The sequence below is a fragment of the Dendropsophus ebraccatus genome, chromosome 3 (genome assembly GCF_027789765.1).
Source record: "Dendropsophus ebraccatus isolate aDenEbr1 chromosome 3, aDenEbr1.pat, whole genome shotgun sequence".
Taxonomy (NCBI): Eukaryota; Metazoa; Chordata; class Amphibia; order Anura; family Hylidae; genus Dendropsophus; species Dendropsophus ebraccatus.
In genome coordinates this window covers 183,905-196,722 of record NC_091456.1, presented here as the reverse complement: position 1 = coordinate 196,722, position 12,818 = coordinate 183,905, and the positions used below count along the sequence as shown (strand labels likewise).

The 12,818-nt window shown below is 49.8% G+C and overlaps 1 protein-coding gene across 1 annotated transcript in view; it reads left to right on the top strand.

The window, feature by feature from the left end:
- The window catches only part of SLC12A2 (solute carrier family 12 member 2), a 183,794-nt gene that overhangs the window by 89,001 nt on the left and 81,975 nt on the right, over positions 1-12,818 (top strand). Inside the window, exons 10-12 of the mRNA XM_069960696.1 lie at positions 1,046-1,130; positions 4,201-4,349; positions 6,409-6,516. Coding sequence (XP_069816797.1) covers positions 1,046-1,130; positions 4,201-4,349; positions 6,409-6,516 — 342 coding nt within the window. The remainder of the gene's footprint in view (positions 1-1,045; positions 1,131-4,200; positions 4,350-6,408; positions 6,517-12,818) is intronic.

Sequence of the window (12,818 nt, the reverse complement as noted above, 5' to 3'; positions counted from 1 at the left end):
CCTGGTTACACCGCAGTCTCTGGATACATGGGGGCGGCCTGGTTACACCGCAGTCTCTGGATACATGGGGGCGGCCTGGTTACACCGCAGTCTCTGATACATGGGGGCGGCCGGCCTGGTTACACCGCAGTCTCTGGATACATGGGGGCGGGCCTGGTTACACCGCAGTCTCTGGATACATGGGGGCGGCCTGGTTACACCGCAAGTCTCTGGATACATGGGGCGGCTGGTTACACCGCAGTCCTCTGGATACATGGGGGCGGCCTGGTTACACCGCAGTCTCTGGATACATGGGGGCGGCCGGGCCTGGTTACACCGCAGTCTCTGGATACATGGGGGCGGCCGGGCCTGGTTTACACCGCAGTCTCTGGATACATGGGGGCGGCCTGGTTACAACCGCAGTCTCTGGATACATGGGGGCGGCCTGTTACACCGCAGTCTCTGGATACATGGGGGCGGCCTGGTTACACCGCAGTCTCTGGATACATGGGGGCGGCCTGGTTACACCGCAGTCTCTGGATACATGGGGGCGGCCGGGCCTGGTTACACCGCAGTCTCTGGATACATGGGGGCGGCCGGGCCTGGTTACACCGCAGTCTCTGGATACATGGGGGCGGCCTGGTTACACCGCAGTCTCTGGATACATGGGGGCGGCCTGGTTACACCGCAGTCTCTGGATACATGGGGGCGGCCTGGTTACACCGCAGTCTCTGGATACATGGGGGCGGCCTGGCTACACCGCAGTCTCTGGATACATGGGGGCGGCCGGGCCTGGTTACACCGCAGTCTCTGGATACATGGGGGCGGCCGGGCCTGGTTACACCGCAGTCTCTGGATACATGGGGGCGGCCTGGTTACACCGCAGTCTCTGGATACATGGGGGCGGCCTGGTTACACCGCAGTCTCTGGATACATGGGGGCGGCCTGGTTACACCGCAGTCTCTGGATACATGGGGGCGGCCGGGCCTGGTTACACCGCAGTCTCTGGCGGCCGGTCACTGATGATAGTTTTTGCTGTGCTTGAACATTTGCTTCCATTGTTCAGGACCCTCAACAAGCCATACCAAAGGGGACGTTGCTGGCCATTCTCGTAACAACCATCGTCTACATGGGGGTCGCTGTTTCTGTGGGTAAGAAGCCGCATTGTTCACAAAGACATAAAATATATGTAATGTCATCAGTCCAAGCCTTCCGGTCATCCTCGTGTAGGTGTGTGGTCAGTGTGGATTACACCGTGTGTGTGTGTGTGTGTGTGTGTGTGTGTGTGTGTGTGTGTGTGTGTGGACAGTGTGGATTACGCCCTGTGTGTGTGTGTGTGTGGGCAGTGTGAATTATGCCGTGTGTGTGGTGTCAGTGTGGATTACACAGTGTGTGTGTGTGGTGTCAGTGTGAATTACACAGTGTGTGTGTGTGGTGTCAGTGTGATTTACACAGTGTGTGTGTGTGGTGTCAGTGTGGATTACACTGTGTGTGTGTGTGGTGTCAGTGTGAATTACACAGTGTGTGTGTGTGTGGTGTCAGTGTGGATTACACAGTGTGTGTGTGTGGTGTCAGTGTGGATTACACAGTGTGTGTGTGTGGTGTCAGTGTGGATTACACAGTGTGTGTGTGTGGTGTCAGTGTGGATTACACAGTGCTTGTGTGTGTGTGTGGTGTCAGTGTGGATTACACAGTGTGTGTGTGTGGTGTCAGTGTGGATTACACAGTGTGTGTGTGTGTGGTGTCAGTGTGGATTACACAGTGTGTGTGTGTGTGTGGTGTCAGTGTGGATTACACAGTGTGTGTGTGTGGTGTCAGTGTGGATTACACAGTGTGTGTGTGTGGTGTCAGTGTGGATTACACAGTGTGTGTGTGTGGTGTCAGTGTGGATTACACAGTGTGTGTGTGTGGTGTCAGTGTGGATTACACAGTGTGTGTGTGTGGTGTCAGTGTGGATTACACAGTGCTTGTGTGTGTGTGTGTGGTGTCAGTGTGGATTACACAGTGTGTGTGTGTGGTGTCAGTGTGGATTACACAGTGTGTGTGTGTGGTGTCAGTGTGGATTACACAGTGTGTGTGTGTGGTGTCAGTGTGGATTACACAGTGCTTGTGTGTGTGTGTGGTGTCAGTGTGGATTACACAGTGTGTGTGTGTGGTGTCAGTGTGGATTACACAGTGTGTGTGTGTGTGGTGTCAGTGTGGATTACACAGTGTGTGTGTGTGTGTGGTGTCAGTGTGGATTACACAGTGTGTGTGTGTGGTGTCAGTGTGGATTACACAGTGCTTGTGTGTGTGTGTGGTCAGTGTGTATTACACCCTGTGTGTGTGTGTGTGTGTGTGTGTGTGTGTGTGTGTGTGTGTGTGGTCAGTGTGGATTACGCCCTGTGTGTGTGTGTGTGTGTGTATATCTGGTCAGTGTGGATTATGCTGTGTGTGTGTGTGGTCAGTGTGGATTATGCTGTGTGTGTGTGTGTGGTCAGTGTGGATTACACCGTGTGTGTGTGTGTGTGGTCAGTGTGGATTACACCCTGTGTGTGTGTGTGTGTGGTCAGTGTGGATTACACCGTGTGTGTGTGTGTGGTCAGTGTGGATTATGCTGTGTGTGTGGATTATGCTGTGTGTGTGTGTGTGGTCAGTGTGGATTATGCTGTGTGTGTGTGGTCAGTGTGGATTATGCTGTGTGTGTGTGTGTGGTCAGTGTGGATTATGCTGTGTGTGTGTGTGGTCAGTGTGGATTATGCTGTGTGTGTGTGTGTGTGTGTGGTCAGTGTGGATTATGCTGTGTGTGTGGTCAGTGTGGATTATGCTGTGTGTGTGTGTGTGGTCAGTGTGGATTATGCTGTGTGTGTGTGTGGTCAGTGTGGATTATGCTGTGTGTGTGTGTGGTCAGTGTGGATTATGCTGTGTGTGTGTGGTCAGTGTGGATTATGCTGTGTGTGTGTGTGGTCAGTGTGGATTATGCTGTGTGTGTGTGGTCAGTGTGGATTATGCTGTGTGTGTGTGTGGTCAGTGTGGATTATGCTGTGTGTGTGTGGTCAGTGTGGATTATGCTTGTGTGTGTGTGTGTGTGGTCAGTGTGTGTGTGTGTGTGTGGTCAGTGTGTGTGGTCAGTGTGGATTATGCTGTGTGTGTGGTCAGTGTGGATTACACCCTGTGTGTGTGTGTGGTCAGTGTGGATTATGCTGTGTGTGTGGTCAGTGTGGATTATGCTGTGTGTGTGGTCAGTGTGGATTATGCTGTGTGTGTGTGTGGTCAGTGTGGATTATGCTGTGTGTGTGTGGTCAGTGTGGATTATGCTTGTGTGTGTGTGTGTGTGGTCAGTGTGTGTGTGTGTGTGTGTGTGGTCAGTGTGTGTGGTCAGTGTGGATTATGCTGTGTGTGTGTGGTCAGTGTGGATTATGCTGTGTGTGTGGTCAGTGTGGATTACACCCTGTGTGTGTGTGTGGTCAGTGTGGATTATGCTGTGTGTGTGGTCAGTGTGGATTATGCTGTGTGTGTGGTCAGTGTGGATTATGCTGTGTGTGTGTGTGTGGTCAGTGTGGATTATGCTGTGTGTGTGTGTGTGTGGGGTCAGTGTGGATTATGCTGTGTGTGTGTGGTCAGTGTGGATTACACCCCGTGTGTGTGTGTGGTCAGTGTGTATTACACCGTGTGTGTGTGGTCAGTGTGGATTACACCCTGTGTGTGTGTGTGTGTGTGGTCAGTGTGGATTACACCCTGTGTGTGTGTGTGTGTGTGTGTGTGTGTGTGGTCAGTGTGGATTACGCTGTGTGTGTGTGTGTGTGGTCAGTGTGGATTACGCCCTGTGTGTGTGTGTGTGGGCAGTGTGGATTACACCCTGTGTGTGTGGTCAGTGTGGATTACGCCCTCTGTGTGTGTATATGGTCAGTGTAGATTACACAGTGTGTGTGTGTGTGGATTATGCTGTGTGTGTGTGGTCAGTGTGGATTATGCTGTGTGTGTGTGGTCAGTGTGGATTATGCTGTGTGTGTGTGGTCAGTGTGGATTATGCTGTGTGTGTGTGGATTATGCTGTGTGTGTGTGGTCAGTGTGGATTATGCTGTGTGTGTGTGGGCAGTGTGGATTACACCCTGTGTGTGTGGTCAGTGTGGATTATGCTGTGTGTGACAGATTAGGGACTGGACTGACTGATCCCTGTGACTGTGCTGATACACTGCCTGCTTCTTCCCTCATCTGTGTGACCGTTCTTCTCTCCGCCAGGCTCGTGCGTTGTACGTGATGCATCCGGTAACGTCAATGACACCCTCTCCTCCGCCCTCACCAACTGCACAGACGCTGCCTGTAAATTGGATTTTGACTTTTCAGACTGTAAACCGAACTGTAAATATGGACTGATGAACAACTTCCAGGTACGTCCTCCTAGATATCAGAGATCTTCTGTCTCTGGGCGGCAGCTGATGGGTCCTTACTGATGGGCAGTCACACATGGGTGGACCCTGATGGGCGGCCACTGATGGGCAGTCACACATGGGTGGACCCTGATGGGCGGCCACTGATGGGCAGTCACACATGGGTGGACCCTGATGGGCGGCCACTGATGGGCAGTCACACATGGGTGGACCCTGATGGGCGGCCACTGATGGGCAGTCACACATGGGTGGACCCTGATGGGCGGCCACTGATGGGCAGTCACGGATGGGTGGACCCTGATGGGCAGTCACACATGGGTGGACCCTGATGGGCAGTCACACATGGGTGGACCCTGATGGGCGGCCACTGATGGGCAGTCACACATGGGTGGACCCTGATGGGCGGCCACTGATGGGCAGTCACGGATGGGTGGACCCTGATGGGCAGTCACGGATGGGTGGACCCTGATGGGCAGTCACGGATGGGCGGCCACTGATGGGCAGTCACACATGGGTGGACCCTGATGGGCGGCCACTGATGGGCAGTCACACATGGGTGGACCCTGATGGGCGGCCACTGATGGGCAGTCACACATGGGTGGACCCTGATGGGCGACCACTGATGGGTTGACCCTGATGGGCAGTCACGGATGGGTGGACCCTGATGGGCAGTCACGGATGGGTGGACCCTGATGGGCAGTCACGGATGGGTGGACCCTGATGGGCAGTCACGGATGGGCGGCCACTGATTTGTGGCAGTATAGTCTGTCGGTGTAATGTATCGTTATAGTCTGTTGGTGTAATGTATCGGTATAGTCTGCCGGTGTAATGTATCGGTATAGTCTGCCGGTGTAATGTATCGGTATAGTCTGTCGGTGTAATGTATCGGTATAGTCTGTCGGTGTAATGTATCGGTATAGTCTGCCGGTGTAATGTATCGGTATAATCTGTCGGTGTAATGTATCGGTATAGTCTGCCGGTGTAATGTATCGGTATAGTCTGTCGGTGTAATGTATCGGTATAGTCTGTCGGTGTAATGTATCGGTATAGTCTGTCGGTGTAATGTATCGGTATAGTCTTCGGTGTAATGTATCGGTATAGTCTGCCGGTGTAATTTATGGGTATAGTCTTCGGTGTAATGTATCGGTATAATCTGTCGGTGTAATGTATCGGTATAGTCTTCGGTGTGCTTTATCGGTATAATCTGTCGGTGTAATGTATCGGTATAGTCTTCGGTGTAATGTATCGGTATAGTCTTCGGTGTGCTTTATCGGTATAGTCTTCGGTGTGCTTTATCGGTATAGTCTTCGGTGTAATGTATCGGTATAGTCTGTCGGTGTAATGTATCGGCATAATCTGTCGGTGTAATGTATCGGTATAGTCTGTCGGTGTAATTTATCGGTATAGTCTGTCGGTGTAATGTATCGGTATAGTCTGTCGGTGTAATGTATCTGTATAGTCTGTCGGTGTAATGTATCTGTATAGTCTGTCGGTGTAATGTATCGGTATAGTCTGTCGGTGTAATGTATCGGTATAGTCTGTCGGTGTAATGTATCGGTATAGTCTGTCGGTGTAATGTATCGGTATAGTCTGTCGGTGTAATGTATCTGTATAGTCTGTTGGTGTAATGTATCGGTATAGTCTGCCGATGTAATGTATCGGTATAGTCTGTCGGTGTAATTTATCGGTATAGTCTTCGGTGTAATGTATCGGTATAGTCTGTCGGTGTAATGTATCGGTATAGTCTGTCGGTGTAATGTATCGGTATAGTCTGTCGGTGCCGTCCTATCTTTATAACCCTCTATGCTGTATCGGTGAGAGCTGGGGATGGCTCCCGGCTCAGTCTACAAGTCGGTTATGAATCTTGATCCTGTTGGTAACCAAATATTCTCTTGCATTTCTCGGCCCCATATTGGTTATGGCCTATCTGTATACTGGTATCACATTCTGTGCTGCTGTATACTCTCCCTCCCTGTGCCGTGGGGTCTCTTTGTCCGCTCCTTGCCTGGTCCTATCCTTGGTACATAATGTATGTCTTATTATCTCCTCTCTCTGACAGGTGATGAGCATGGTGTCTGGATTCGCACCGCTTATTACTGCAGGGATTTTCTCAGCTACTCTCTCATCGGCACTCGCCTCTTTAGTGAGTGCACCCAAGGTTTTCCAGGTGAGATCTTAACACCAGCGGAATGTATTATTTATTTAGTCTCCTATACCAGTGCTGATCACCTCCAGTCCTCATATCCACCAAGAGGTGATGTCATTATACTCATCAGGTAGTATCACAGGTGATATCATTATACCCATCAGGTAGTATCACAGGTGATATCATTATACCCATCAGGTAGTATCACAGGTGATATCATTATACCCATCAGGTAGTATCACAGGTGATATCATTATACCCATCAGGTAGTATCACAGGTGATATCATTATACCCATCAGGTAGTATCACAGATGATATATAATTATACCCATCAGGTAGTATCACAGGTGATATCATTATACCCATCAGGTAGTATCACAGGTGATGTCATTATACCCATCAGGTAGTATCACAGGTGATATCATTATACCCATCAGGTAGTATCACAGGTGATATCATTATACCCATCAGGTAGTATCACAGATGATATATCATTATACCCATCAGGTAGTATCACAGATGATATATCATTATACCCATCAGGTAGTATCACAGATTATATCATTATACCCATCAGGTAGTATCACAGGTGATGTCATTATACCCATCAGGTAGTATCACAGGTGATATCATTATACCCATCAGGTAGTATCACAGGTGATGTCATTATATTTATCAGGTAGTATCACAGGTGATATCATTATACCCATCAGGTAGTATCACAGGTGATATCATTATACCCATCAGGTAGTATCACAGGTGATATATCATTATACCCATCAGGTAGTATCACAGATGATATATCATTATACCCATCAGGTAGTATCACAGATTATATCATTATACCCATCAGGTAGTATCACAGGTGATGTCATTATACCCATCAGGTAGTATCACAGGTGATATCATTATACCCATCAGGTAGTATCACAGGTGATGTCATTATATTTATCAGGTAGTATCACAGGTGATATCATTATACCCATCAGGTAGTATCACAGGTGATATCATTATACCCATCAGGTAGTATCACAGGTGATATCATTATACCCATCAGGTAGTATCACAGGTGATGTCATTATATTTATCAGGTAGTATCACAGGTGATATATAATTATACCCATCAGGTAGTATCACAGATGATATATCATTATACCCATCAGGTAGTATCACAGATGATATATCATTATACTCATCAGGTAGTATCACAGGTGATATCATTATACCCATCAGGTAGTATCACAGGTGATGTCATTATATTTATCAGGTAGTATCACAGATGATATCATTATACCCATCAGGTAGTATCACAGATGATATCATTATACCCATCAGGTAGTATCACAGATGATATCATTATACCCATCAGGTAGTATCACAGGTGATATCATTATACCCATCAGGTAGTATCACAGATGATATCATTATACCCATCAGGTAGTATCACAGGTGATGTCATTATACCCATCAGGTAGTATCACAGGTGATATCATTATACCCATCAGGTAGTATCACAGGTGATATCATTATACTCATCAGGTAGTATCACAGGTGATATCATTATACCCATCAGGTAGTATCACAGGTGATATATAATTATACCCATCAGGTAGTATCACAGGTGATATCATTATACCCATCAGGTAGTATCACAGGTGATATCATTATACCCATCAGGTAGTATCACAGGTGATATCATTATACCCATCAGGTAGTATCACAGGTGATGTCTCTCTTCCTGTGTATATATATAATGTGATATACTATACTAGGTGGGGTGTATACGCAGACTATCTGTTTTCCTGTATATATGTATATACAGTGCTGACCAAAAGTATTGGCCCCCCTGCCATTCTGTCAGATAATCCTCAGTCTCTCCCAGAAAATGATTGCAATCACAGATACTTTGGTAATAATATCTTCATTTACTTTGCTTGCAATGAAAAAACACAAAAGAGAATGAAAAAAAAAGTCATCATTGATCATTTTACACAAAACTCCAAAAATGGTCCGGACAGAAGTATTGGCGCCCTCAGCTTAATACTTGGTAGCACAACCTATAGAGACAATACCGGGGAACCAGCAATGAGTCTCTTACAATCCTTGGCTGGGATCTGAGACCATTGCTGGCGGTCCCTGAGATGTGAAGGACCTTCTCCGAGCGGCCATTGTGGGATCTCTCCACAGGTGTCTATGGGATTCAGCTCTGGACTCATTGCTGCCACTTTACACGTCTCCAGGGCTTTATCTCACCACCATTTTCTAGGGATTTTTGAAGTGTGTTTTGGCTCATTGTCCTGCTGGGAGACCCCTGACCACTGAGGGAGGGAGACCCCTGACCACTGAGGGAGACCCCTGACCACTGAGGGAGACCCCTGACCTCTGAGGGAGACGCCTGACCTCTGAGGGAGACGCCTGACCTCTGAGGGAGACGCCTGACCTCTGAGGGAGACGCCTGACCTCTGAGGGAGACGCCTGACCTCTGAGGGAGACGCCTGACCTCTGAGGGAGACGCCTGACCTCTGAGGGAGACGCCTGACCTCTGAGGGAGACGCCTGACCTCTGAGGGAGACGCCTGACCTCTGAGGGAGACGCCTGACCTCTGAGGGAGACGCCTGACCTCTGAGGGAGACGCCTGACCTCTGAGGGAGACGCCTGACCTCTGAGGGAGACGCCTGACCTCTGAGGGAGACGCCTGACCTCTGAGGGAGACGCCTGACCTCTGAGGGAGACGCCTGACCTCTGAGGGAGACGCCTGACCTCTGAGGGAGACGCCTGACCTCTGAGGGAGACGCCTGACCTCTGAGGGAGACGCCTGACCTCTGAGGGAGACGCCTGACCTCTGAGGGAGACGCCTGACCTCTGAGGGAGACGCCTGACCTCTGAGGGAGACGCGGCTTTCTCACACTGGGCCCTCCATTATGCTGCACAATGTGTTGGCGGTCTTCAGACATAATGCCATGCACAGGGTCACGCAGTCCAGTGCCAGAGGCAGCAAAGCCACCCCAAACCATCAGGGACCCTCCGCCATGTCTGACTGTAGGGACCGGGTTCTTTTCTTTGAAGGCCTCATTTTTTTCCCCTGTAAACTCTATGTTGATGCCTTTTCCCAAAAATCTCAACTTTTCTCTCATCTGACCAGAGAACATTCTTCCAAAAAGTTTTTGGCTTTCTCCCGCCTGGCTTTTTTCTGTCTCTGGGTCAGAAGTGGGAGGGATCTTCCTGGGTCTCCTACCATAGAGTCCCTTCTCATTCAGGTGCTGACGGAAAGTACGGGGGGGGACACTGTTGTACCCTCGGACTGCAGGGCAGCTACAACTTGTTTGGGTCTTAGTCGAGGTTCTTTAGCCGCCATCCACACAATCTTTCAGTGAAATCTCTCATGTTTTTTTTTCAGTCCACATCTCGGGAGGTTAGCCACAGTGCCCACATCTCTGGAGGTTAGCCACAGTGCCCACATCTCGGGAGGTTAGCCACAGTGCCCACATCTCGGGAGGTTAGCCACAGTGCCCACATCTAGGGAGGTTAGCCACAGTGCCCACATCTAGGGAGGTTAGCCACAGTGCCCACATCTAGGGAGGTTAGCCACAGTGCCCACATCTCGGGAGGTTAGCCACAGTGCCCACATCTCGGGAGGTTAGCCGCAGTGCCCACATCTCGGGAGGTTAGCCGCAGTGCCCACATCTCGGGAGGTTAGCCACAGTGCCCACATCTAGGTAGGTTAGCCACAGTGCCTACATCTAGGGAGGTTAGCCACAGTGCTTACATCTAGGGAGGTTAGCCTCAGTGCCCACATCTCGGGAGGTTAGCCACAGTGCCCACATCTCGGGAGGTTAGCCGCAGTGCCCACATCTCGGGAGGTTAGCCACAGTGCCTACATCTAGGGAGGTTAGCCACAGTGCCCACATCTCGGGAGGTTAGCCACAGTGCCCACATCTAGGGAGGTTAGCCACAGTGCCCACATCTCGGGAGGTTAGCCACAGTGCCCACATCTCGGGAGGTTAGCCACAGTGCCCACATCTAGGGAGGTTAGCTGCAGTGCCCACATCTCGGGAGGTTAGCCACAGTGCCCACATCTCGGGAGGTTAGCCGCAGTGCCCACATCTAGGGAGGTTAGCCACAGTGCCCACATCTCGGGAGGTTAGCCACAGTGCCCACATCTCGGGAGGTTAGCCACAGTGCCCACATCTCGGGAGGTTAGCCACAGTGCCCACATCTCGGGAGGTTAGCCACAGTGCCCACATCTCGGGAGGTTAGCCACAGTGCCCACATCTAGGGAGGTTAGCCGCAGGTCCATGGGCTTTACACTTCCTGATGACACTGCGCACGGTGGACACAGGTCTTTGGAGATGGACGTGCTGCTTCCTCACACGTCCTCAGGTCTTTGGAGATGGACGTGCTGCTTCCTCACACGTCCTCAGGTCTTTGGAGATGGACGTGCTGCTTCCTCACACGTCCCTAGGTCTTTGGAGATGGACGTGCTGCTTCCTCACACGTCCTCAGGTCTTTGGAGATGGACGTGCTGCTTCCTCACACGTCCTCAGGTCTTTGGAGATGGACGTGCTGCTTCCTCACACGTCCTCAGGTCTATGGAGATGGACGTGCTGCTTCCTCACACGTCCTCAGGTCTTTGGAGATGGACGTGCTGCTTCCTCACACGTCCTCAGGTCTTTGGAGATGGACGTGCTGCTTCCTCACACGTCCTCAGGTCTTTGGAGATGGACGTGCTGCTTCCTCACACGTCCCCAGGTCTTTGGAGATGGACGTGCTGCTTCCTCACACGTCCTCAGGTCTTTGGAGATGGACGTGCTGCTTCCTCACACGTCCTCAGGTCTTTGGAGATGGACGTGCTGCTTCCTCACACGTCCTCAGGTCTTTGGAGATGGACGTGCTGCTTCCTCACACGTCCTCAGGTCTTTGGAGATGGACGTGCTGCTTCCTCACACGTCCTCAGGTCTTTGGAGATGGACGTGCTGCTTCCTCACACGTCCTCAGGTCTTTGGAGATGGACGTGCTGCTTCCTCACACGTCCTCAGGTCTTTGGAGATGGACGTGCTGCTTCCTCACACGTCCTCAGGTCTTTGGAGATGGACGTGCTGCTTCCTCACACGTCCTCAGGTCTTTGGAGATGGACGTGCTGCTTCCTCACACGTCCTCAGGTCTTTGGAGATGGACGTGCTGCTTCCTCACACGTCCTCAGGTCTTTGGAGATGGACGTGCTGCTTCCTCACACGTCCTCAGGTCTTTGGAGATGGACGTGCTGCTTCCTCACACGTCCTCAGGTCTTTGGAGATGGACGTGCTGCTTCCTCACACGTCCTCAGGTCTTTGGAGATGGACGTGCTGCTTCCTCACACGTCCTCAGGTCTTTGGAGATGGACGTGCTGCTTCCTCACACGTCCCTAGGTCTTTGGAGATGGACGTGCTGCTTCCTCACACGTCCTCAGGTCTTTGGAGATGGACGTGCTGCTTCCTCGCACGTCCCCAGGTCTTTGGCTTCTCTCTTCTCTCCATGTGGTCAGGACAGAGGGGATTAGTTATTGCCACCACCTGGTATGTGCCGCAGGGAAGTAACAGCTGCCGGGAATTACACAAGCAGCACAGGGGTATCTCTAAGGGCGCCAATACTTTTGTCCACCCCCTTTATGGTTGGTGTGGAATTATATACAATTTGGCTTTTTGACAATTCTTTTTGGGGTTTTCCATTGAAGACAAATTACATGAAGAGATTATTACCAAAGTATCTGTGACTGCCATCATTTTCTGGGAGACGGAGGATTATCTGACAGAACGGGAAGGGGGCCAATACTTTTGGTCAGCACTGTATAATGTGATATACTATACTAGCTGGGGTGTATACGCAGACTATCTCTCTTTTTTTCGCTCTCTATAATATATATATATAGTGATATACTATACCAGCTGGGGTGTATACGCAGACTATCTCTCTCTCTCTCTCTCTCTATATATATATATAGATAGATAGATAGATAGATAGATAGATATAGTGATATACCATACTAGCTGGGGTGTATATGCAGACTATTTCTCTCTCTATATATATAATATATACTGTATAGTGATATACTATACTAGCTGGGGTGTATATGCAGACTATTTCTCTCTCTCTCTCTCTCTATCTATATATATATATATATATATATATATATATATATATATATATATATATATACTGTATAGTGATATACTATACTAGCTGGGGTGTATATGCAGACTATTTCTCTCTCTCTCTCTCTCTCTCTATCTATATATATATATATATATATATATACTGTATAGTGATATACCATACTAGCTGGGGT